Genomic DNA, 26,069 nt, shown 5'->3' with positions numbered 1-26,069 from the left:
CCCGATGGGATTCCCAGTTCCCACCGCATTATCGCGCCCATTTGTGATCTTGATTTCTATTGTCTTCGGCTTCTTCTTCGTAGAACGTTGTGTTTATCAACCATGTGCTCAGCCGTGTAAAGACGCGTTTTAGTCAATGGAAAGCTTAATGTCGATATTATATTTTTCTTTTTAAAAGCAATGCACACCATTAGCACTTTTTGGAGCAGAACACTTGGCGCCGTCATTCCACCACAACCGTTCTCAGTTCGAATTTGGAAAAAAGAATTGTTTAATGGGGAGTACAATTTCCAAAATCCCCCTAGCTATATTTGCAATCTGAACAAAGTTACCCAAAAAAGTGCATGTGTTGTATAAGATTTATTTGCAATTGTTCTTACCCTAAAACCGATCTGGTGCCTTGCAACATTTCAGCTGTACAGCTTTATTTAACGTACAGTGTACCTACTACTTTATTAGCCACTGACAAAAGAAGCCAAATATTTTTAAACACCTGAATTGGAGCAAGGCTTTCTAATGTTTGGAGTCTGAAATCAAATTTTAAAATACATGCATAATCTCAGAAAAATGCTTCTAGAATGTTGCAAGCGCCATTGTTGCCGATTAGCATAATTGCGAAAGGTTTCTAATCTATAGGGATGGGTAAGAAAAATTGTGGCCTTGGAATTTTCTTAAGCTGCATCTTTCCTTCGTACGAAATCGCTCCCTTGGGATATAAATGCCCAAAAGGTTTACATATTTTTCATTTAAATATTTGCAGGAGCCCAAAATGGCTTTCTCAGTTCAACAGACCAAACAATTCTACGACGTACAGCTCAGCGTTCAGATCGACAGCCACCCTAAATCAGCTGAAAGCATGACACTATGTGGCAATGGATTGTACTGACAAAGTTTAGGTAACGCGAACCTTTTTTAGTGTTAATTATTATTTTCGTTCTTTGAATAATAAATTACTTGTTTACTGTACAAGTTCGTGCCCTTCGGCTTTAATCATATGGCGTGGTATGCGGCCCGCATACAAATGGCACAACTTGGCTGAAGAAGTCGATCAGGTGCACGTGGATTACGGTGTTTTGTCCCTCATATTACACAGTCTGATTCTGTCTCCTTAAAGCCATCTTGGACTACGTATAGGAGAAACTCGAACGTGATCTAATTCGAGAAAAAGGTATCATTATTCAATAATAGTAGAGCGTGTTTCCCATTTAATGTGGTGACTACTTAAGCGGTGACTATTTCGATTGCATTCCCAATTTCCGGACGATTAAATCATTGCGAAACGTAGAAGTACATCTCACGTTGATTACCTGTTTATGTTACGTAAACGGTCAAGGCAGGCGTCATTACGCGGCGGAAAGACTACAACAAGTTGCTAAAACAGGTACAAGATGCTTATCTTGTACAGGTTTTAGCAACGGCAATAAAAAAAAATTGGGAGCATGTAAACTACTTTATAAATACTTAGTAGTCCAAACATAAATAGAAAGAATTCGAATGAACTATAATGAGGTTATTTTTATGTATGTCCTAGAACTGTGCTTTGGGAACTCTCACAACTACTTGCGTATCGATTGAGACAAACCGAAAGGGTATTTATTCATTCGACCTGCGCACTAGGTCCCGTTGCAGTCTGTACCGATATAATATCCATCTCAACATCTCGAGAACTCTGCTGCAGCTGCCGTGTCTACGTACGTTGCAACTCGGATGTCTTTCACGGCAATAACAATCTCCAAGTTGACTCTGTATACGTCACCATCCACTCGTCGAATTCAAGAGTAAGTGCCGATGCTAACGTTCCTCTTTAATATGTTTTATTGCAATCCTGTGTCTTAATATTTAATTCTTACACTGACGTCTACGCAGCAGGACCGCCTCGCAGACATAGGCCTTTCTGATTGCTATTAAATGATGGCGTCCGGCTGGGTCTGGCTGTGTTTGTTTCTGGGTGGCTGGACTAGTAACAACAGCATGGCAGCCAAGATAACCAACTTTACTATCGGTGCCGTGCTGAATGATGACAGGCACGACACCCTTTTCCGTGAAGCTATTACCGTAAGTCCTGTTCAATACTAAACTTCTAAAATCATTGATAAATTTCTAATCAGAATGACATCTTTGCTAGGAACTTAACAGTGATTTCACTCTGCTGCCAGTCAATGCAACATTACACAGCGCCTCCATGCTACTAGATCCCAATCCTATTCGAACAGCTTTAAAAATGTATTTTCAAAAGTTATAAAATTTTGTGTTCACAATTAATACTAAACATTTGTTTTAATCATTCAAAGGTGTAACTACCTGATTGCCCAACAGGTGTACGCTGTAATTGTCTCACATCCAATTAAGGGCGACCTCTCCCCTGCCACCATTTCTTATACCGGTGGATTCTATCATATTCCTATTGTTGGAATCAGTTCCAGAGACGCTGCCTTTTCCGATAAAGTATGTACCACTTTAAAATGTTATAATGGGCATTAAATCCTATTGTGAATATTGTAGAATATTCATGTTTCATTCCTGAGGACGGTAGCGCCATTCTTCCACCAGGCGGATGTGTGGGCTGCCCTACTCCGCCACTTTCATTTTTGGCAAGTCATGGTTATCCACAGCGCTGATGTGGATGGTTATACGCTCCTAAACCGGCTACAGACTCAATTCCAGAGCAACGATGACGATGGAGAACAACGCGAAATAAAATTTGAACTGACTAAAGAATTCGTTCCGGAATTAGAAGATTTTACTAAAGAATTGCAAGAGATTAGTGAAGGTCAATCAAGGGTATACCTTGTCTACGCAAAGTATTACTAAAATTGTGTTAAATGTTTTAGTTTGAAATTAATATTTCAAAAATTTATTGCGATTAAAGTGCGGCAGATGCAGCCGTGATTTTTAGGGATGCAGCCAAATTCAATTTGACGGGAGCCGGGCACATTTGGTTAGTGACTGAACAGGCCCTAGACGTACCTGGCGTTCCTGTTGGGGCGTTAGGTCTCCAACAAATGCACGCCTCAAATGAAGCGGCGCACATCCGTGACAGTTTGTAAGCAAAATACCATGGTGTACAAAGCTAATTAAAAAAATTCCATTTAATATCTTTTTGATGTATTTTCAAGGTATTTATTGTCTTCTGCTCTGAGGGAAATGGAAGGCTCCGAAAGGGGTATAACTGCGCCTCCGCAAGATTGTAACAGTTCAGGGGCAGTCTGGGAGACAGGCAGGTTGTACTTCGAGTACATCAAGAAACAGGTGCTGAATGACGGATTAACGGGCAAGATTGCCTTTGACGATAATGGTGATAGACTCTTCTCGGAATACGACATCGTCAACATCAACCGTCCTCACACTAAAACAAAAGTTGGTCAATTCTTTTATTCAAAGGTAAAATAGAACAATCTCTTCATCAACAAATTCATTGAAAAGCTAAGTAAAATTATTGATTTAGTATCAGAACGTGTTAAAGTTGAATGTCAACGACAGCGAAATTGTTTGGCCGGGTGGATTACGCCAGAAACCAGAAGGATTTATAATCCCTACTTTTCTGAAAGTGATGACCATTGTAGAGCAGCCATTCGTTTATGCACGTCGAATCAACGATCCTAGCGTTGAAACCTGCAACGATGGAGAAGTGACTTGCCCTTGGTTCAACAACACGGCGGAATCTTCAACCGATCGCTTTTACTGTTGCCGAGGCTATTGCATCGATCTACTTAAGGAACTGGCTAAAAAGAATAATTTTACTTACTCGTTAGCCTTGTCTCCTGACGGACAATTCGGTAGTTTATCTCCTAAGAACGGAACGGGCAAAAAGGAATGGAACGGACTCATTGGCGAGTTAGTTGAAGATCGAGCTGATATGATTGTTGCCCCGTTGACTATTAATCCGGAACGGGCGCAAGTGATTGAATTTAGTAAACCGTTTAAATATCAAGGCATTACTATCCTGGAGAAAAAGGTATGATCTTTAGAACAACACATTTTTAAAAAATCGATGCAAAAGGATTTTAATTTATTTCTGTGCAGCAACCGAAATCATCGACGTTGGTGTCTTTCCTGCAACCGTTCAGAGATACCTTATGGATTTTAGTGATGGTTTCTGTCCATGTCGTTGCATTGGTTCTCTACCTACTCGATCGATTTTCACCTTTCGGTAGTTTTCTCTTTTTTTTTAGTTTTTGGCTTTTATGTATTTTACATCAAAATGTTACCTCTGTTGGTAGGTCGGTTTCGATTGGCTAACGCTGAGAATACTGAAGAGGATGCTTTGAATTTATCGTCAGCCATTTGGTTTGCTTGGGGCGTTCTTTTGAATTCTGGAATCGGTGAAGGTACTCCGCGAAGTTTTTCAGCCCGTGTGCTAGGAATGGTTTGGGCCGGCTTCGCCATGATCATCGTAGCATCTTACACTGCCAATTTAGCCGCTTTTCTCGTGTTGGATCGGCCTAAAACTAGTTTATCCGGAATCAACGATCCTCGGGTAACATAGAACTCAGATTTCTTTTTTACGAGAGAGCGATGTAATAAGTTTAAAATGCACAAACATTTAGTTGAGGAACCCAATGGAAAATTTCACTTATGCAACGGTCCGAGGCTCGGCCGTCGACATGTATTTCCGGCGTCAGGTGGAACTATCTAACATGTACCGCACGATGGAAGGCAACAACTATCCGACAGCGGAGGAAGCAATTGAAGCAGTGAAAGAAGGGTATAATTGAAACATTACTATTACTGAAAACCCATTGTTTAATTCTTTTTTTTTTTTTTTTTAATCCACAGAAAATTGAAGGCATTTATCTGGGACAGTTCCCGACTAGAATTTGAAGCCGCCCAAGATTGTGACCTGGTTACAGCTGGTGAATTATTTGGCCGCTCTGGTTACGGTATTGGTCTCCGCAAAGGTTCTCCGTGGTCCGACGTCATAACTCTGTCTGTGCTCGATTTTCACGAAAGTATAATTTCCTGGAATTTGTTTCTATAAAATCTTTCCTCAAAAAGGGTAGTTTGCATTTGATAGGAGGTTTCATGGAGGATCTTGACGAACGCTGGATTAAATTAGGCAGCGGTCAACAATGCGAGCATGATGAAAAGACTCCTGCAACTTTAGGACTTAAAAACATGGCTGGAGTGTTTATACTAGTGGCTGCTGGCATCGTCTGTGGAGTAGGTCTCATTTTTATCGAAATCATGTACAAACGCCATCAGATTCGTCGCCAAAGGCGAATGGAACTGGCCAGGCACGTTACGGATAAATGGCGCACAATGGTTGAGGTAATTCAGTTGAAAAGAATTTAATTTTAAGAAACTATCGAATTGAACAATTTTCAGAAACGCAAAAATCTTCGAGCGGCACTTGAAAATCAACGATCGAGACTTAAGTCGAACGGGAAAGTGAACGATTCTATGGCTGTACAACCAACTAGACGAACTGTTGGCAACAAGATGGCCGGCTCGAATATTAGAATGGCTAATAACACAGAAGAAAATTTGTCCACTTTGATGCCGGGCAATATGATGGAAATGCAGTCAGCACAGTATCATCCACCAGGTGGTGCTACAGGCTTATTTCCAGCCAACCGCAGGAGCAAATTGTCTAGGGGAACGAGCGTCGACATGATTGACCCTTTACAACAACAACCGGCGGTGGTGTGTGGTCGACCTGGTCTATACGTCGATTTTTCCGTTTGATATAATACATTGCGCATTGTTATTTAAGAAATACATTTTGGATATGCCCTACACCAGATGCGACTGGTGTGTGTACGATATGATTCATTTTGCTTTCAGGTATTGTCTACTAACTGAAATAATTGAAAAGTAAAAATCGACAAGCAATTCAAAAACTCAGGTTTTATAAATTGTTTTTGTTTAGAGCGGATCAGTTGGCTTGAATGGATGTATCGATCGGTCGTGACAGGAAATCGAGAAAAGTAACACAAGTACTCGTTGCTGGGTAGCAATGCTTGTTCGTTTTACAGATGTCAATATCCTACAAGTTCGTATAGTTTTTGTTCGTGTAGAAATTATGTTCGATTGAATGGCACGCTGTACTTGAACTTTGAAAGACTCGTAAAGCAACCCAAGTAAATGTACTACGTAGTAAACAGTGTTACTGTTTGCTTCACTGTTATTAATGGAACAAAGGAATTTTTTGCTTTGCCTTCTCTTGTACCGCACTGTAAATTTTAAAGACCTCTTAACTCCTAGATTAAAGAATTGGTTCATTATCTAGTATTGTTTTAGACAAATTGAAGATTTTTTTTTTTTAAGCTGAAGATTCAAGTGGGATATTTAGGGAAATTAAGCAACCATGCAGCAAAAATTAGTTTGTTTAGAAAGCTATCGACAGATGGCATTCTGATACATTACTTCGTTTTTCGTGCTGCGGCTTCGTAGTTTCTGTAATTGCGTCTGTTTGAGTGTTACCCAATTGAAGTGGATATTATATGCTTTGAGGTTTCGTGTTGGCATATGAAGTAGCAAACAATCCATCACTATATATTGATTTAAGTTGACATCGAACTATGTCTATATTTGACGCTGTGATGATTTAACCTTTATTGTATTCCCAGGCAAATTCTTAATTGCTGTGTAAAACGCCAAGATTTGATGGGTAAGAGCAAATTGATCGTTAGATGTCCTACTCTCTTCGTCTCAATATCCTCCTACCACGTCTATTAAAAAATCACATAAATATGCTCATTTGCGGTAAATGAATTGTCGCAATAGATTCACATACTGTGCGTAAAGTAACAAATAGAAACTCTTGCAGGCGAACAACAAGATTCACCTCACAATGTTTTCATCGCAACCTATTTCAACAAACAGCCCTGCACGCTATATATTCCTGACGTTGTCTGTACATAATCTTCGGTTGTGCGGTCTCTTCACATTTGTCCAAAGCTATACTTTATTACATTATTTATGTGCTTTAGCATACATTGTTTTGTTTTTATTGTTTATTCGGCAAGACGTTGACAAAGCTCGTTGTCCCATAACTGTGAAGCCGAATGATATGGGCAATATACAAGTTTGGAGTACAACTGTCGCTATGCAAACAATTTCGACATGGAAGTCTTGTGTCGACGGATGCGAAGTGCACCGCTTCCTCATTGCATTTCGCAACTGCTGCGCAATGCTGCACCGTCTGTAATAGAAACCACGAAACGAATATATACATATTGAAAAATTTTAAAATCAGCCACTAGAAAGGAACTTGGCTCCGTTTCTGATATTCCTTTCCTCAGCACATTTCCCCTCGCATTATGCAAACTTGCCACATCGGCACATCCATCTGTGTTTTACAGCGAATCACTTAAGTAGATACGTTAAGTAAAGACCACACACTTTATGAGATACATCTGAGAGCTTTAGATCTAGTTATGTAAATACACCGCGTAATATCTTTAACATGACCAACGATCAAACGGGACGTTGTATTCCATTTTCTTAATAACTTCGAAGATGCAGAGCTTAAGCCGCAGGCTAAATGAAAAATCAAACATGTTTGCACGCTGAGGCGTGCATCTGTATGCAAAATATTTCCGGCCTTTCTTGCTCAAATGCGTAAATGTTTCACGTCGTATCTATTGATGTTTGAATTTGTCGTTTTATTCGCTCTGCGATTTGGCAACGCTGCTAGTATTAGTCAAATGAACTGAAACAAATGAGCATCCGATATAGGACAAGGTTCTTGCATATATCCCACAATCCTAAATACGTTTCGTTGCTTATATAGAATCGTATTTTTTTTTGTTCTGCTGAAAAAGATTAGGGGGATAAATCAGACGGACGTGTATAAGCCACTGCTGTATAAACCTCGGATCGATATCAATCTGTTTCCTTTAAAAAAAAAATAGGGATAAGCACTGAGATGTCTTCAAGGAAGACTTTGTGAGTTCTATATGGAAATCAAAGAAGTTCCACAGCAAATGCGGTGGCATATGTAGATCTCCACAAACCCACTCATTGCATTCCTCGACATATTTGCATAGCTATAACGTACGTGATGGAATTTAAAATGATCGCTATACCACTAAACGGATTGATCCTTTACTCTCCCTACTTGGAAATGATATTAAAAATAATTGTATAAAGTACCAAAGGAAACGACAAGGGAAATTGGGAATTGTATTGGCCTGCAGCGAAGACGTCCCCAACTTCCTTCGAATATCCGCCCCCTCATATCGAAAAAAATGAATACAATAAACCCTTGATGCATTCAATCAATGATGTGGCTATAGATATTCGAGTCAAAGTTGTTAAAAGGTATATTCACCAAGAATGAAATAGCTGTAGGGCGTGAAAGATGTGTACACAAATTTTATTTGAGCAGGCCCTGCCCACTTTTTAGCTTTTGCTGCGCGTTTGACGAGCTGATTCCTTGACAACTCCTCCCTTATATGCCGTACCGACTGAGCAGACGCGTCAGGCTTTTCTCTTTTGCTAAAACATCTAACAAGAAAATAAGAAAAAAAGAAACGGGGGGGAAAAATTGTTGGAGAGCGGGATACGTATAAAGCAAACGGTGGGTGGGACTTTTGAGCGCAGACGGAACGGGCCAGCCGATCCGAACGGACACGGAAACAAAAGAAAATCTTTTTCCCATCAGTGAATTATTATTCTTTTTTTTTTCAACGTAAATATAAAAAAAACACTGTTGAGTGAGTGAATCAACAAAAACTGATTTTAGTGTTTTAAAATAAATTGTTTTAATATCTTGGTGCTTCCAGTTATTAGAATTTCGTACCCACACAAGAAAGTGCAACAACCACTTGCTTAATTATCGATATAAATATCTCTAAATAAAAAAAAAAAAAAAATTCTTTTCTTTTAACCGAAAAAGAAAGAGAAAAAAAAATGGCGACCGGTAATGGGAATGGCGGTACAAGCGCCGGAAGTACGTCCGGAAGCGGTCTTGGTAGTCTAGCTGGTAGTGCTAATGTTGGCACGTCGTCGGGCAATAGCAGCAGCGGTGCCGGACTTTTATTCCCATCCATTGTGGAATTGAACGTGGGCGGCGTCCACTACACGACGACCCTGTCGACGTTGACGCGAGATCCCGATTCGCTGCTGGGACAAATGTTCACGGGCCGCTGGCGTCCCGGCCAGGTCCAGCAGCCCGTCCTGCGCGACTCCAAGGGCAAGTACTTTATCGACCGCGACGGCGTCCTCTTCCGCTACACGCTCGACTTTCTGCGCAACCAGAAACTGACGCTGCCCGAGAACTTTCACGAGTGCGAGCGGCTCAAACAGGAGGCCGACTACTTCCAAATGGCAGAGATGAGGACGACCTTGTTGGCCGCGACTAGCGCCGCCAACGCATTAGCTCGATTGGCTATCCAGCAGCCAACGTCCAGCGACATGTCGGCTGATGAGAATGAGCAAGACCTCATTGCTGCCGGCGATATTCCGTCGCCCCCAGCCGAATTAGCTGTCGCTCTTCCGCGCTCTTCCGGATACATCACCGTCGGCTACCGCGGAACGTTCGCTTTCGGACGCGACGGGCTGGCCGACGTCAAATTCCGCAAACTCTCCAGGATCCTGGTCTGCGGCCGGGTGGCCCTCTGCCGCGAAGTCTTCGGCGAGACCCTCAACGAATCTCGCGACCCGGACCGCGGTGCCACCGACCGCTATTCCTGCCGATTCTTCCTCAAGCACACCTTCCTCGAACAGGCGTTCGACATGCTCCAGGAAGCCGGTTTCCAGTGCGTCGCTTCCTGCGGATCTGGCACCGCATCCGCCGGCACCGACATCAAACCGGGAATGGATTCAGAAGAGAACCGCTGGAATCACTACAATGAATTCGTCTTTGTTCGACGTTGATTGCGTTTTTTTTTTTTGTAATGTAGGAGAAATCTATATATGTTTTTTTTTTTTTTCATTATTCTCTATCAATTCAAATTACAAGTATTTTGTGTTCGAGGGAGTTTTTCTTTTGTTATTGAAGCGTATTATAGCAGCCATTGATTCATATTCTTCCTCTCGCTATTGAAAATAGGCTAGGTTTAATTTATTATATAGTTGAAAATTATTTTTTACGTTTCTCGTTTCCTTACACAAGGTATATATGTATACCTGTAATTATTAAGGATATCAGTTGTGTTTTTGTGAACTGGAAATCGATTTGAAACGATGATTGTGTCTCCCTCATGATTTCGCATATAGGCTGTTATAACGAGTCGATTGTTTTGACAATTTTTTTTTTTTTTTACCTTCTGTATTACGCTGTTTCTGTTTATTGCATATCTAGTTACTATATACGTTAGCATATTTTACCTGCTGTTGAATTGTTATTTTGCACGGTGGGTAACGAAACAAACAAACAAGCCACGAATCGAAGATTTTCAACTCCAAAACTCTCTCCTCCCCTCAAAAAAGGAAAAACCCATAAAACAAATTTTTAAAAATTACTTAATATTGTATGCTTTCTGTTATTCCTGTCAACTATAGCCTAGTTGATTTAAATTGACATTCATTTGACCCTCTCATATTTCAAAGAAATAGAATCCCTTTTCCCTCCCAATTGTTCGCCCTGCTAAAATATGATCTTTGATATATTTAACTAATATTTAGTTTTTAGAACGAATTAAAAAAAGAGTCGAAATAAAAATTGATAACATTTCAATTAAATCATATACTGTCTATCCAGCATATTAACTGAACGAAGGAAAAGCTATTCAATGTGTTGTACACGCGTGTGTGTACGGAAAAGGCCTAGCTGTTATTTATTGATCGGGGCAAAGAGAGTGAAAAAGAATATACATGGAAGAAAGAAAGACAAAGACAAAAACAAAACTATATGTCTATATAACCGATCGTGTGCACAATCAAGACAAAAAAAAAGGGGGCAAGAAAATTGTTAGATCTTGTGGGACTGTCCCTTTTCTTTATGAAGGATATTCTGTATATACATAGAGGAGGACAGAGGCATCAAATAAACATAAAAAGATGCACGTGATTTTTATGTTTATATTCGCTGTGTGTGTAAAAGCTATTAAAAAGGTGCCGAGGTCTTCAATGTGAAGGGACTTCTCGTATGCCAACACCTGGCAAGATTTGATGTGTTTCTAATTTTTATCAGACAAATTTATATTTAGCCTTTTGCACTGTTAAAACATGAGGATCACAGCCCGTAACTTTATTTCTTACATTCTTATTAAATAGTTTCTAAAGGCTTAGAACGTTATACATCAACAAGACTGTAACTCTATTTTTATCGTTGCGAGGGTTAAACAAAATTGAATTACATAACGTACCTATCCATCAAAGCAATATAGAATGTCATTATATTGCCAACCATTTGTGGTCGTTGGCTTCCTATAAATTAGATTACATGTGGAAGCATATTTTTTTTATGTAATGACGTTCGCCTCGTCATCGCTAACTTCCTTATTGCAATGTTGTTCTTCTCCGGTATAAATAGCTATTTTGAAATTCAATTAAAACAAGAACAAAAAAAAGGGATTCGTACATTACGTATCTGTTTAATAAAGATTTATAATACGTCCCCGAAATAAAAAAAAAAACGTACGGAGATCAAACGATAACATCCACCTAGGTTGATCGATATTGACTGCACAACATAAATAATCCAACTGCCAACAACAATGTGTATATGTATATAGCGATTTATTACATAAGTATACTTGTTTCTCTGGTTCGTCCATTAGCGACTAGCTAATGGACGACAAAATTCTTCGATATAAATTACGTGGCTTTTGTATAGATAACACTTGATTTACGATCGTCACCGCGACGAAGGTTATCTCTTGTTATTTCACGCCACATTTATGCATGCACCCATTTTTTTTCAAATAATATAAACCAGCAACAGGAGCGTACAAGAAAAAGTCATTGATCAAACGTGGCCTTTTGTCTTTCTCTGGACCGCAATGTTCAAAGCAGGCCGTATACACTATAAAGCATAGGCCTGTTTCTATGGACAAAGAACAATATAGAGATGTATATATACATATATAACGTTTTTTTTCGTTGTATTATTTTCACGCTGCTGCTGGCGTGCGTTGTATATGTAGAGTTTAAATATAGAACGAATCCATGCCCAGTTATGGCACGCCAAAAACCAGTTGAAGTGTTTGACTTATGGGTGAGCAGCATTTGTTTATAGGTTATCTATATAACTGCATGCATGAGATGTCTCTATGTTATATTATATTACAGGTCTCTAAACTAGTCTAATTATAATTATTTCTAAAGAGTACACGCGAAGAGGATTAGCTATATAGCGTGTATTTACAAGGATTTGCCAGCATATAAATAAACGTAATTGACTTTATGTGTACATAACACATGTGTATTTCCCAGTCGGCTGTGCATGTGTTGTTGTCTGCGATATTTGCGTATTGTATTAAGGGTACATTTTAAAAGCTCTGTTTATATTAATTTGTGTGTAAATATAGATGGTTAAATGTAAGTTGGAATTTGGGTGTACGTTAAACAATTCAAGATTTAATATAAGCTATGTTTTTTTATTAGTATTGTATACAGATGAGTGCACACTGTCAGCACACATCGATCCAGGCAGTAGAGTACAACACATGTCGAATACTAATTAAAACTATGCAAATTAGACTTCTGCATCGGCCTTATTTTCGCGAATTTTTTAGGTGAAATGCGGCTTCAACACAAGCTTTAATTGAAGTGCGGTAGATTTATTCATTGTACATGAAAGATGTAACGATAATTACAAATGTGCATTCATTAATGAAATAGCAATTAGAAACGGTGGAAATAATGAGTTCATGTTATAAACAGTTCCTTGGGTTCTTCAAAGTGGCCACCTCTGCCGAGCGATTTCAATTTCGTTTAAAACTATTGTTTTAATTATTTTGATACGATTTATCTACCAAGATATCATACGTGTCTACCGTATAGGGAAAAAAATTTTATTATATAATAATATATTTTATGTAAGTCCATTCTGTAAATGAAAATCATTTGCTGATTGGTTTTCTTTTATGCGTCCGGCCACTACCACAAAAGGCGAACATAATAGTAAAGGCTGAATATGTGACAGCAGAATCGGAAGCGAGACACTTATAGATGGAACTCGTCTATATACATATGTGCCCATTGCCTGTGATATGTAGAAGGAGATTGGCCAAATGAGGCGACCCGTGATGACAGCCGCGTTATCGTCCGTTGACATGCAGCTAGCGCGTTCTGCATCATCGCCCTCTATATGTATGTATATTTAATGGAATAGAGACGTTGGTGTATTAGGGTGGCAGTATTTCCCATCAGTCTGCTGCTTCTGTGTAACACGTATTATATAAGATCAGCCATCCAATATTCGCCTTCCCTAGAATCTATTTAACAGTTGTACACGCAAAAGCTCTTCATGGATTTACTCTGTATATATGTATCTATAATTGATGGAATTTGCAATGTGCAATATCTAAAAAAAAAAATGTAACGCTTTAAATCTATTCATTCGTTGTCAGGTCTTACATCTGTTTGATGGATCTCTAATAAAAATCTCAGTATATAATAAAGTTTGCCCACGCAGCACATGTTCGCTCTCCTTTTTTTTTTGGTATGTGATGGAGCAAACTGCAGTTCTGTGATGTCTATAATATCTCATACATATAAATCATCATCCATCTAACTGATGTGTGATGTATAAAGCATTTCTTTGGTCGCGTGTGTGTGTCTTCTTGTTTATTCAACTGTCGTATATATATTTATAGAATACCTAGAGACACGCGAATCCTTTTTTCTTTCGAACATAAATGTGTATACATTGCTGTGTGATATCGATTCAGTTTTCCCATCAGCTTGAGAAAAGTGTTTTGCTGTCGTTTAATATATTTTTTTTTCTGCCTATATTGCCCTGTTTCTTGTAAATGTATACCGTAGGTGCATAAAGGAAAGTCACGTAGATTGAGTGAAGCTTCAATCTTGAATGTTTACACTTCAATCATCTAAAAAGATGTACTTACCAACTATTTTTATGCACGCATTGATGCCTCCAAAAATGCATATTTTTTATACGTAAATATTTGCATAGATATCTATCGTTTTTGTATCGCTGTTCGTAAATAACAGCGCCTTTTTCTGTTATCGTATAAAAGCTCGAATAAATATGATGTGCAAAGAAGTGTGAATAATAAAAATAGACACAGAGAAAAGCTTTAAAAAAATATTTTTGAATCTTTTGATGATTGAGTTTAGGTTGAGTTGAGATTTGGAGCTTAGAGCTATTAGAAAGAGCAACATGACAGCTGAGAAATTTACTCCACACAGTCGTGAAAAATCAATAACGTTGCGGTGGTGTTGGCTGACGTTAAGGATACGATTCTAATTTATACACGCGTACACCTACATCACTCACGCAACTCTACAAGAATGGCCTATAATTCCTTTTCAAAGAATTCAGCCTTTAAGCAACATTCATTAGTAGGTATAGTAATGCTGTGCGTCATTAGACGCGTTCTATATAGGCTAAATAAGTCGTTCATATAAAAAGCCCTTATTATATCCATACTGTTGCTGGTTCCATGTATACCTATCCCTGTTATCATTCACTGCAGGAATAAACACGCCCCAGTATATGGCTATTGTGCTGTATACGGCTGCACAGGCACAGGCACATTTATCTATGCCCGTAGACTATATGTGTGTGTAGTGTTCATTGTGCAATAAGAGCCATGGCCCACAGATATGCTTTCCGGCTGCTTCTTTTATGTCTCTATTTTTAACTGTATGTAGTAGTAATAAATGTAGGTCAACAGCAAGCAGGCACGGTATAGCCCCAGAATTAACTTTTTTGTTTGTTAAAAGGCAGAATAACGAATGTGACGTTAGTATTACATAATCGGCAATCAAAACCGTTTTCACATGTTTAATTGTTTTGCCAAAATTAAATGCAGTATGATGAAATCGTTGTACGTAAAGGCTTTAAAAAATTGATAAGGGCGTGGACTCTTCTAATAATAGATAATTCCCTATTTTCTGTTTATATTTGAGTATTGCGTTACTATGGCTACCCTCGCTATACATTTGTGTATGAACGGGTTTAGATATATATGTGAAAACGATCGAAAGTGTTGAGCCACCAGGCGCCTCCGCCCACGGTTTCGGCAACACTACCATAAAACTTGTCACAGATCGTGAAAGAAAAAGAACGATCGATACATGACGTCAACACCGCGGGGTTTTTTAGGCCTTCAATAATACTAAAAGGAAACAACAACGAAAAAAAAAATATATATATATAAATATTAAATCATTGACGACAGCAGCAGCAGCAAATAGAGATGATTCATACGTTTCCCTGAACACGTTGACGTTTTATTATTATTTTTTTATATAAATATATTTTTCTCTGTCTACAGATAAAATGAAAATTCACGTCGCTGGTAGTAAGCTCTAAGGATTAGTAGATAAATAAACTGAACCTCGCACATCTATCAAACAACACAGCGTGTGTCGTTAGCTTCATCAACTGCAAAGTTTGTGTTGTATACGTAAGCTTGTGACGCAGGTTTGATTTATTTTCTCCTTTTTTTTTGTTGTTGTTCGTTTTTTAAATTATTATAATATTTATTAGTTTGCTTTAACTCTGTTTGGTGATACGAACACCACACGTTATTTCCTTTGTCAGGACAGGCTGATGGCATTTATTGTTATGTTTTTATTTTCCTTTCTGGGAAGGCGTTGCGTTGATGAAACCTAGCCCAGTCATTTGCTAGGGAACAAACAACGACGATGACGATCTCATTCATTATGTGTTTGGACAGGCGGTATAACAACAATTGCTTTATTATTGTGTTTATATATATATATATAAACATTTATTATATATATATATATATATATATAAACATTTATTATATATATATATATATATATAAAGGATATCAAAGGAATGTTTTGCTCGTTTGGTACCACGCTACGTTATAAATTATATTTAGCAAAAGCACTTTGGAGATGATGTATGGGATTGGCTTGTCTAATTTCACAATTGAATTATCTATTAGTTTACTAATATCAAGTTGATATTTCTTTTGTTTATTCGCTCATCATGACTTTGTTTCTCGACGTTGAAAATTGTTGAAAAGTTTTTATGGTTTTTTTAAGGTATGGCTAGAAAAGGCTTTAAAAAAAAATACGGTCATGTGACCCGTATTTTATTTTTTTTTTGTTTTTGTGTTGATTGTAATTAGCAAGCAACAAGTTAGGGGTTTGACTTTCATTACACACAGTTATGATTAGTTTATTCATGTGCCATCATATTTGGCAATAACGTTTAATAGTTGATCAACGTAGTCGTCTGCTTGCAGTGTGGTCGGGAAGTGAATGTTTAGCTGCGCGTTAACTTACACATCATTGTCTATGGTCGCTAGGGAATACCCCTCTTTTAGAAGAAGAGTCCCAGTGTTGTTGCTTGTAACAGAGTATTGAACCATGGAATCTTACCGCCACTCTGGGAGTGGGTCGAGTGACTCGTCGTCACGTTATCAGCAACTGCCCACGAGATCTGATCCTGTCCAACATGCTGTTGCTAGTTCGTCTGGTGTCATTCTGCCACCAGGGACAAGAAACCCTGGCTTGCTGTTGGCCGGGGCAAGAGGGAGTTCGAGTTCCTCCTCTGGTACTTCCAGCGATTACTCAGATAGCTGTTCCAGCTCGGATTGCAGCTCCACTTCATCGTGGAGGTAACTAATGACTTGTCAACATGATTATGTCCTGCTTGTGTGATGTGAATTCCCCTTTTAATTACTTTGCAAAACTGATCCAGTTCTGAGAGCATCCCCGTGTGGGAGTCCCACATTGACAATCAGGGTGAGCTCTTTTATGTAGAGTTCAGTAGCAACCTTCAAGTTCCCACCACAACAACAGACACAGCACCTAGGCAACCATGTTCGGAAGACCGTCAAGAAGTTCTCAAAAAAAAGAAGAAAAAGAAGAGTAAATTAGAAAGATCCCAATTGTAGTGCCTTTGAATGGTTAATATTTCCCCCTTTTTTTAAATCTTTGTTGTGTCATCACAGATCGCTTGAGTCGCCTGTTGAAAAGGAGGGCGGTCGGTAATAACAGCAATAATAAAGATGGAGTATCCGGCAACGAAATGGCTCATTGTGAGAGTCCCGGAGTGTATTTACCGACCGAAGCACACCGTTCGCCTGCAGATGACTGGTCTGATTGGACCTCATTCACACTGGAACTCGAAGTTCATCCCACCAGTGGAGCGGACGGGAGCTCGTTAAGGTACACGTTGGCCCTATCCAACCTTTCCTTTGATATCGATACCATCCGTTTTTCTTTCTACAATCTTTCGTCTTAATGAAGATCAAGGAAGAAACGAGCCTCAAAGGCGGATCGATCCATCCACGTTTTCATTCTTCTCTTTAATTTTTTGTATTTTTTTCCCCTATTTCTGTAATTACTATCAGTGGCAGCACGGGCAGAAGGAACAAGGGCCCTAATCATCTGTGCGAGACTTTACTGGGATTCGTGCCAGGCGTTACACAATCGGTCGACTGGCACGGTGAAGTCTCCCTAAGACAGCGAGTCATTGTCGACAAACTGACCCCTGGAGGTCCACTTCATCAAGGATTCGCCCACGTCCAGCAAGGTATTGTCGAACATTTTTTCGTTTTAAAACTTTCTTTATTGTTGCCCATGGCAACCGTTCCTATTCGTCCTTTTCAACTTATCCCTTCTCGTGTTCCAGGTGATTGGCTAGAGAAGCTGAACGGCCAAAATGTGACTCACCGAGACTTGAACGACATTCTGAGTTCCATCAATTCCCGTGAAATTGTAAGTTTACAATTTTTGTTTTCTTTTGTGAGAAAGAGAGGAGGTAGGGAATAGGAAAATCTTTGGGTTTTTATTCGTTTTGAATAAAAGTAAAATTGGCGCGCGTTCCAGAAAGTTTTGCGCTTGGATAAACACGAAGAAAATGTTTGTTTTTTTCTTTGTTGTTGTTTAAAAGAAAAATGCAGAGACCATTTAGATGTTGATCGTTTTTGGCTCGGGTGTTTTGCGTGACACGCGTGAGAAACTTTTTCTTCTTCCGCGAACGCATCTAGTAGGACGATATACGAAATAAAAAGAAGGTCGACGATAGAATGAAAAACGATATTCTGAGAGAAAGTTTGTTGTGCGGATTAATAGTTCTTAGGAAGAGATTAACGGCTCAGAAAAAGTTTCTGTTGATGGATGAAATCGATTGAAAAGGATATCCATTAAAAATGGATCCCTAAACGATGTCAAGGTGCATAAACAAGCGATTCATCTTAAGCCATTTTGACGGTGGGGATCGCAAACAAAAGTGTTAACCGCGTTCGTGCTTTGACGTGGCTGCTTATCTATTTTGAATGGCGTTTGGCCGTTCAAAACTTGTGTAATGCCTAGTAGGCACGACATCCTGCAAAACTTTCATTACGGGGTGGCAATTTTCAAGTTATAAAAAAAAAGAAAAGTTTTATTTATTTTTTTTTTTTATTATTTTTTTTTTTTTTTCAAAACTAAAGAACTTACCACTTTTCAAGTGTGTGATGATTCGTTTCCGTTTGCCTCGAGCCAACTTGAATCCCTTTCCTCATTGCCCTACCCGGCTTTAGTAAAGATGATGAACAAGTTTTGAGTTTCGCTGGTGGCCGTATATAGTTGCAAACAGCTCTCGAATAACGAGCCATGTTTAGGGATCGATAACGCACACGCCAAGTTTGCAAGTTTGAATTTCCCTCCGTCCTGCTTAGCCAAGCAGTTGATGATTAGAGCAGTTTTGTTTCTTGTTTGATTAGTTCAGTATTCGACAGTAGTTGGATATGATTCCCGTTCGAAACGTGTAGTAGAATAAAAGAGGGGGGGGGGAGGGAAAAGTGTCCTGTCAGTCGTGAACTTTTCTTTGCGTTGGGTTCATCCATCCGGAACGATGGATGATGCGGTGGCTCTTCTTACTGCTCGAGTTGTCAGTTTTCACGAACAAGCGGGCATTTGCATAATTTAGCGCGAATGGTAGCAACGAAGATGAAAGGGGGGGGGGGGGGGAGAAAATACTGTTAATAAGTGCGCACTGCGCGGATGTCGTCCATCCGACCGTCAAATGGCGGAATCGCGTAAGAGGAAATGAGAAATCGCTAAATGATAATTTCCCTTTTGAATTAATGAAACTCTCTCTTTTTTTTCTTTTTTAAATGTCAATTAGGTGGAATTGAATTTCAGGCGAAGGCCAACATCGAGCCACAGTCGAAACCAGGTAATAAAAAAATAACTAAAATCATTCTAATTGAATTTCGTAAGTTCTTTATTCTTATTTTTAATCTTCTTGTTTCCGAGGCACCTTGTGAACTCGGAAACACTCTTTTTTTCTTTAAAGCCTTGATTGATCGGATTCCAGAGAGTTACATTCCTCCCGCTAGTTCACCCCCCCCCCCCTTCGTTTAGTAATGCCAGGCAGCACAATTTGCGATTCAATCACGACGTGATCGTCTTAGGCCTCCCCCGGAATATCTAAAGAAAGAGAACAACGCCCACCCAATAGGAAAAAGCGGATATCAAGCAGGTTCGCTCCTAAAGCTTGCGTAATAATAATAAAAATAAAAAAAAGGAAATGAAATCTTCCTGTAGTGGTGTATAACATTCGGCTTTGTATCCGCTTTTCCTATTTGTTGTTATTTTTTTTTTTTTAAAGAAGACGGGAATCTACGCACTATAAACCTTTGCTTAGTCAACACGAAGAAAAGGATAAAAAAAAAAATAAAGGGGGCTGGGTTGCCATCTCGTAAAAACAGACACATGTTCAGGGCTGGGGCCTATTATATTGGGACGGGCCAGCGGATGAAATGATTCATTAACGTTAGGCGTTGATGTAGGGTCCCGACGTTCCATTATATCCGTACAATAACAGCAGGAGCCTTTCTCTTCTTTTTTTTTCACGACTTTTGGGGCAATCGACCGTGATCCGTCCGATAAGCTTCTCATAGTCTCAGCATATAAGAAAAGAAGAAGCTGTCGTGTCGTGAAAAGCGTTTCTTTTTTTTTTGTATAGCCTTTTCTTATTTTTCTGTGACCAATGCATCACGCCATTTCCCGCCAGACGCGGGAATTTTCTTTAAAAAAAAGAAAACGTGATTTCGCAATACGCGTGAAAGTTTGCCACATTCATTTTTTTCAAAAGTCGTAACGTGTAGATATAAAAGAAATCATTGTGCTTAGCAAATCGATAAATGTAATTAGATTTAGCTCGTGTGTGTGGTCTGTCGGTCTTCTGATTGGGATGGCTCTCTTTAGACAACAGTGCGGGGCAATAATGAAAGAACCGGAAAATCCCTTCCCCTTTTTGTTCTTTTTTTTGTTTTTGTTTTTTTCGTGAGTGAATGTGTCAACGTTACACGACCATAAACATCCGAATCGCCTCCCGCCACATTTAGGATTAGAAACATTAGTATATTCCCCCCCTTTTTTTTTTCTTTCTGCGTTCAGTGATGTGTAGCTACTCTAAAATAATACAGTCAATGCGAATGTGTCGTGCTCTCCGGCCGAAAGAAAGGGGATAGGCCGAGTTATTGATCTCCCTCTTTTTTTTTTTGTTGAAGAGAGCTTCTCTCTTTTTTTTTTTAACGCGCCAGTAGCTTTGAAAATGTTTAAGAAAATAAGACCTGCGTTTCTTCCATCACATAACAGAGGCACAAATCTCCCGAGCAAGAACGTTTTTTGTTGTTCAGAATCTACACATCGATCGGATAAAATGTTTAGAGAAACATCTGCTTTTTTCTGCGACAGAAAGTTTTTCTTTTAATAAGAGGCACGTGTCTCTTGTTATCAAACATAATTTGATTAACGTCTTGTAACTATTTTTTTTGTCGGTATGGGGGGGGGTGTCTCCCCATTATATTGGCCCCAAATGGAGGTCTTTGTTAAAAGTTGTCGAGAGATACTGACGTCCTTTGGTAGCAGAGTTTCATATGCGAACGTACTTGAAATATTTACAAGTGTTCTTCTTCTTTTTTTTTATCTACTTGCACTCGCCTTGTTTCCCCCCGCGTTTGTTGATTACAGGAGACGAACAGCAGCGGAGGAAGCGAATTGTCTCCGCCTCACGGGATTTTCTTGTTGAGTCAAGAGAATGTGACTGAAGCGTCTGCCGAGACGGCAGATATTCTTTACCAGAGTACGACCAATGCAACGATGGCCAGCGGCGTGATGAATCCTTTACTCAAATGGCGTGGTGCTCTTGTCACGTTGGCTCACTTGATGCCTCAATTAACAGGCTCTGCACCACCTTCTTGGTAATAATGATTTTATGCTTTTTTTTTTTAAGGCTTTCTTTACGAGTGTAAAGACTTTCACAAACATTTTTAAAAATATCTCTAATGGTTGATGTTTTTAAGTTTTTAGTTTTGTGTGTGTTCGTGACCCGCACAGTTAAAATGGTAGATATTTCGTTCACGAATTTTGTTTTGCCGTCACGTAGTCAGAAACAAACGACAATCAAATACTGTTGATCGAAAATCACCGATGGCATGGATTTCATCTTGGTTAACTTTGATTTTTTTATGGGATTTTTCTTTTTGATATTTGTTACAGTTCAACCGTCATACTGGATGGTATGGTCGTTCATCTGGTTTACATTGTCGAAGGGTCCGTTCTTTTCCTCATCGGAGCTCCTTCCATTTGGTATTGAATTTTCCCTCTCTTTATTTTTTTTTGTGTGGTCTAGCCGCAATAAAAGGCAGCGCCTCCTGGCGTCAATGTATTCCGATGGTATTGATTTCGTATTTTCTTCTCTTCTTTGCCAGGTGTAGTCACATCGAACTGCAGATGATGGCCAAACAACTTGCCTCATTATTGCAGTTTCAGTATGGATCCATCCGCAGGTCTGTCACATTTAACAAATCAGCTGCAACTATCGATTTCTTACAATTTTTTTAATTTATTTATTTTTATTGTGTATGAAAAAAAAAAGAGCTTTGACAGAACCACGATGGGCTGATGAGATCCGTCGTATGGTTGACACGCTCTTTCATTGGCTGCAGTTTGGCGATGGTGGAGGCAATAGGAGCGCCGGAAATGGATCTAGCGTTAGCCCCGGCGGCAGCGACATGAGCCGGCCATTCAATCGACTCTCCAACTACTTCGTCACCTGCGGCCAGTGGCTCCCTTTACCCCCTGAAAGTCACGTAATAATCAAACCCATCTACTTGTTAAAATTGACGATGGATTGACTCTACTTTCAACTACATTTTTATTTGTTTTTATGGCAACCCATTGCTGAAAATGTGTCCAGCTGGACGTGACCCTGACTCTGAACCAAATGGAAGCCATCGATTACGAAGACTGGGTATGGCCCAAATATCACTACAACAATCGCTAAAGAAAAAAGAAAAAGAATCTATGGCCCTTTGTCACTGTGAATGGAAGAATAACGAGTCAGATTAAAAAGAGACTCTCTTTCACAATGGGCGTAGCATTTTTTATTTTTTTATTACTTCTAACTTCTTTTTTTTTTTTTTATATTTTCATGGGGGCTCTCTTGCGACAGGATGAAGAGGCAATCACCATTCAGCGATGCGCTACGATAACTGGATCGGCCGTGTATTGTCAGGTAAATTATTTGCGTTTCGAAAGAGAGAGGGAGAGAATAGGATTGATTTTCTTTTTTGCTTGCAGGGCTATCTGGTGGCTTCGACAATGGCAGGAAAGCGACTGGAAGAAATCGGCACGTTTCTCAAGTGGAACCAAATATTGGAAATGAGCCATAGACGTCGCTTATCCAGTCTTATCATCTGGCGTGAAGTATTCCTCGCCGATTGTGATGGCAATCGATCCTTCCTCGTAGTCGTAGGATCGGTACGTCTTTCGTCTTGTTTTTTTTTTATTGGGGTGCAAAAAATTAGATTAATGATGATCCTGGTCTAATTAATGTTGTCTATTTGTATAGGGTCATATTCTCTTAGTGGCTCAATTGGAATCTGGAGGAGTTAGTCAATCGTAACAAGAAAATATTATCTTCAAGAATGAATCGAGTTCAGTAATAAGTTCTTTTACATTCTTTCAGATGGGATAATTATCCTGATACATTTCTCATTGAAGAGATGCAGTTTTTCTTGGAGGAACTGCAATACCTTGACCTGGAAACATCCTGCAATCAAGTGTACATCTTCATTGACTATTAATATTAAGCAGCTTCTGAAAAAGATATCCTTCTATTTTTCGGATAGATTAAACGGACCGCAAAATCCCGCACTCGTCACGAATCTCAGCCAAATTGCAGAAAGCACGAGTCCGATATCATCGTCACCCGAATCAGACATGCCCACATTTAGGTACTTGCGTTGTTTAATATCGCGTTCGACACCAAGTTGGAGGCTAAGCAGGTACGCAGCATTTATTCTGTTTTGCTAAGAAGAATAATGCTGCTATACCTTGCAAGGATTTCTAACGTTTTACTTTCACAAATTTCGTTCCCTTTTCTTTTTTCATTTTTTTTTTTGTTTTGTTGTTGCAAATTAGTATTACTCCAGGGTCGAGACCTACCATGATCAATTACCTGTCGCTGGATTTCGGTACAGGTGTATTTATTGCTCCAACTCTACTCAATGCAGCCACAAAGTTTACTGAACAATTTCAAAAGACTGCCTTGACAATTCACAATTTATTTCAGCGAACTCTGAAAGCCAAAGTAAATACTTGTGGATTTTGGTTTGGTGTTAAAATGTGAGGTATGATTTGTGAATTTTTAACTCATTGACAGGTGGATTTGCAAAGACCAGATTGGGGTGGGCCTTGGTCTGATAAGAGTTTAGTAGCTCTTCAGGAAGTATCTGTTGTATTTACTGTCGCTGAATCTCCGCCGACTCCAAGCAGTGGAACGAAATCGACTTCAGCCAGCGAATGCTTTTGGGTGACAGGGTAAAAGCTTTTCTTAAAAAATTAATTTGTTTAATTCATTTATGAGACACGTTTTTGAAATTGTTCGAATTTCGTAGGAGGTTGTTTCTATCCCCTGTACATCGTGAGCTCTATGTTTGCCATCAGGATGGTGTTGCACAAGATATTTTGGATCTTGCCTTTCATTTAGCATTTGGAGCCGTCCTCTGAAATTTGCAATACTCATTACGTTTATTAGATATTATTAGACATATTATTTAAAGATTTCATTAAGGAAGAACCCATGTGCATCTTCGCCAAAAGGGCTGCCTTTCCGTTTTCTCACAAGATGTCACCATAATCAAATGTTGATTATTTATTTTTTATGCAAATCCTTGTTCTTGTATTTCCTGTTTGCTGATATTTCAAGTTAATGAAAAGTAAACGTAAATCGAATGAAATACGAAAGGTAAATCGATCTTATTTTAGTATAACATAAAACCAAAGTTTTTCCAACTGAACAAAAATAAATGTCTGATCAAGCAAAGTTATGGTGGGAGGTACAGTTTTTACTGCACGCTGTTTATTGCGTAAGAAAACGAGATTTGAAAGTTGTTAAATCGACATAAGGAATCGATGAAAACGGTACATCCCTACTAGATAACCTGATCGATGCATGAATGTCTAGAGTGTTTTTGATACACATCCTGTAATTTCTTGTCGGTGAAAGACCACAACAGTGTAATTTGCATTTTGTTCCCATGTAGCCCTAAACAGGCAAACAAAATGTCTGTATCTGTTCAACAAATACTTGCTGATGCCAAACGACTAGCTGGAAGACTAAAGGATCACGACTCCTCAGCAGATTTACTGCTGTCACAAGCTCAAGCAATGTTTTGTCAAGTGGATGCCATGAAAGAGGTATTTCAATTGAAGCACACAATCTTAGTACTTGTTTCTCATCATTTTGTCTATTTAGTACCAGGAAGAATTGGTTGAGCTGAATACAGCTGCCCATCAAAGACCCCATTTGGATCTCATTGCCAATATTCAGCAAGAAAACCGCCAACTAAGGGCATTAGAAAATGAAAATAAAGAACTCAAGTCAGCTCTTGAGGAGCACCAAAATACCCTAGAGCTTATTATGAGCAAATACAGACAACAAATCAGTCGCCTGTTGGAGGCAAGCCACACAGAAAAGAATTTAGTCAACTTGCTACCGGATACCAGGGTATATTCGATACCTAATTATGTTCGATTACGCGTATTTCATCAGTTTGAATGCCATGGCTTATTAGAAAAATGAAGAACAGGCGGAGAAAATCAATGACATGGTTGGAGTGATGAAGACGGCTATGAAGTTAGACGATAGTTATGTACAAAAAGAAATCGAACTGTTCTCCAGATTAACAACGGAAAATAAGGTAACAAAAGACAGTTTGATTTTAAATTCTGTCATTCATAATGAGATCAAATTTGTCTACAAATTTTTGAAGGGTCTAAAAGAGCTTTTGGATATCGCAAGCCATAACGGGTCACTCAGGAATTCTCTTCTTGGTATCAAAAGCGAGGATAAAGAGATCCAAGCAGATGTTTCGTGTTTGAGTCCTTGATCTCCAGAAGAAAATAGCATTGAAAATACGATAGATTCGTTACACATTGGCTATGTATATCTTTACGCTTTCTGAAGATTCTTTCTCATCCTTTCCTTTTACACGATATTCACCGTGTATATTAAAGTTTGAAATAACATTTCTCTTTTTTGTTCTAAATTTAATTAGATGTTGCTTGGCTATAGGTTAATTGCAATAAAGCTGTGTTTCGTGTCGCCGCTGCCGTATCCTCCTCACCAGTTTTTAATTTACCAAATTAAACTTTTCCTTTTTTTTTTTTTTAGCTCTCTTGAAGGTCAGTAACCGTCTAATCCCTACTGAGGCAGATACCTGGCTTTGTCAGTTTTTGAACTAATCAGTTTAAATACTAGGAAGACCTTGAAGATGGACAAAATGGACGAAGTTTTACCACATTTTTTACATACAAAAAACAGACCAATTCAGGTCAAATCTATATTTTTTTTCTGTTTCAGGTAAACCACACATGAAAAGGACTGAACCCTCTGTTTGTCAAAAAACGTATGTTTCAGTATGTGGAAACCTATATTGATTCAGATCGACAGTGCCCTTGTTGCGACCTAGTTTTTCTTTTATCTCGGAGATGAAGCCGATTTG

The 26,069-nt window shown here is 39.0% G+C and overlaps 4 protein-coding genes across 6 annotated transcripts; all 4 read left to right on the top strand.

The window, feature by feature from the left end:
* Positions 1-1,526: 1,526 nt before the first annotated feature.
* LOC130696571 (glutamate [NMDA] receptor subunit 1-like) lies at positions 1,527-5,806 on the top strand. 3 transcript variants are annotated; one of them, XM_059495237.1, is made up of 14 exons: positions 1,527-1,778; positions 1,870-2,055; positions 2,126-2,223; positions 2,292-2,445; positions 2,503-2,801; positions 2,870-3,043; positions 3,117-3,381; positions 3,446-3,955; positions 4,024-4,150; positions 4,221-4,477; positions 4,548-4,705; positions 4,777-4,949; positions 5,015-5,268; positions 5,326-5,806. In XM_059495237.1, exons 2-14 carry the CDS (start codon positions 1,909-1,911, stop codon positions 5,683-5,685), a joined length of 2,976 nt encoding a protein of 991 aa, XP_059351220.1. In that variant the 5' UTR covers positions 1,527-1,778; positions 1,870-1,908; the 3' UTR covers positions 5,686-5,806. The 3 variants fall into 3 exon arrangements, with proteins under 3 accessions (XP_059351220.1, XP_057375637.1, XP_059351221.1); XM_057519654.2 differs by having other exon boundaries at positions 1,867-2,055; XM_059495238.1 differs by lacking the exon at positions 1,527-1,778 and having other exon boundaries at positions 1,876-2,055; positions 2,137-2,223.
* Positions 5,807-8,557: 2,751 nt separating this feature from the next.
* Positions 8,558-10,594, top strand: LOC130696644 (BTB/POZ domain-containing protein KCTD12-like). The gene has a single exon (XM_057519749.2). The coding sequence runs from the start codon at positions 8,857-8,859 to the stop codon at positions 9,820-9,822; it is 966 nt and encodes a 321-aa protein (XP_057375732.1). The 5' UTR covers positions 8,558-8,856; the 3' UTR covers positions 9,823-10,594.
* A 5,597-nt stretch (positions 10,595-16,191) lies between these two features.
* Positions 16,192-24,073, top strand: LOC130696576 (protein inturned-like). The gene is made up of 19 exons (XM_057519660.2): positions 16,192-16,679; positions 16,763-16,932; positions 17,016-17,232; positions 17,418-17,599; positions 17,699-17,784; positions 19,178-19,228; positions 21,031-21,260; positions 21,559-21,648; positions 21,771-21,848; positions 21,938-22,151; positions 22,259-22,312; positions 22,514-22,576; positions 22,642-22,821; positions 22,913-22,962; positions 23,030-23,125; positions 23,193-23,348; positions 23,485-23,653; positions 23,726-23,883; positions 23,961-24,073. The coding sequence occupies exons 1-19, from the start codon at positions 16,429-16,431 to the stop codon at positions 24,070-24,072; spliced, it is 2,607 nt and encodes an 868-aa protein (XP_057375643.1). The 5' UTR covers positions 16,192-16,428; the 3' UTR covers position 24,073.
* Positions 24,074-24,159: 86 nt separating this feature from the next.
* Positions 24,160-25,669, top strand: LOC130696654 (FGFR1 oncogene partner 2 homolog). The gene is made up of 5 exons (XM_057519759.2): positions 24,160-24,310; positions 24,609-24,762; positions 24,821-25,072; positions 25,140-25,265; positions 25,338-25,669. Exons 1-5 carry the CDS (start codon positions 24,297-24,299, stop codon positions 25,452-25,454), a joined length of 663 nt encoding a protein of 220 aa, XP_057375742.1. The 5' UTR covers positions 24,160-24,296; the 3' UTR covers positions 25,455-25,669.
* Positions 25,670-26,069: the final 400 nt, after the last annotated feature.

The sequence above is a fragment of the Daphnia carinata genome, chromosome 5, assembly GCF_022539665.2.
Source record: "Daphnia carinata strain CSIRO-1 chromosome 5, CSIRO_AGI_Dcar_HiC_V3, whole genome shotgun sequence".
Taxonomy (NCBI): domain Eukaryota; kingdom Metazoa; phylum Arthropoda; class Branchiopoda; order Diplostraca; family Daphniidae; genus Daphnia; species Daphnia carinata.
The sequence above is the reverse complement of the archived record's forward strand: the minus strand, read 5'-3'. Positions and strand labels throughout refer to the sequence as shown.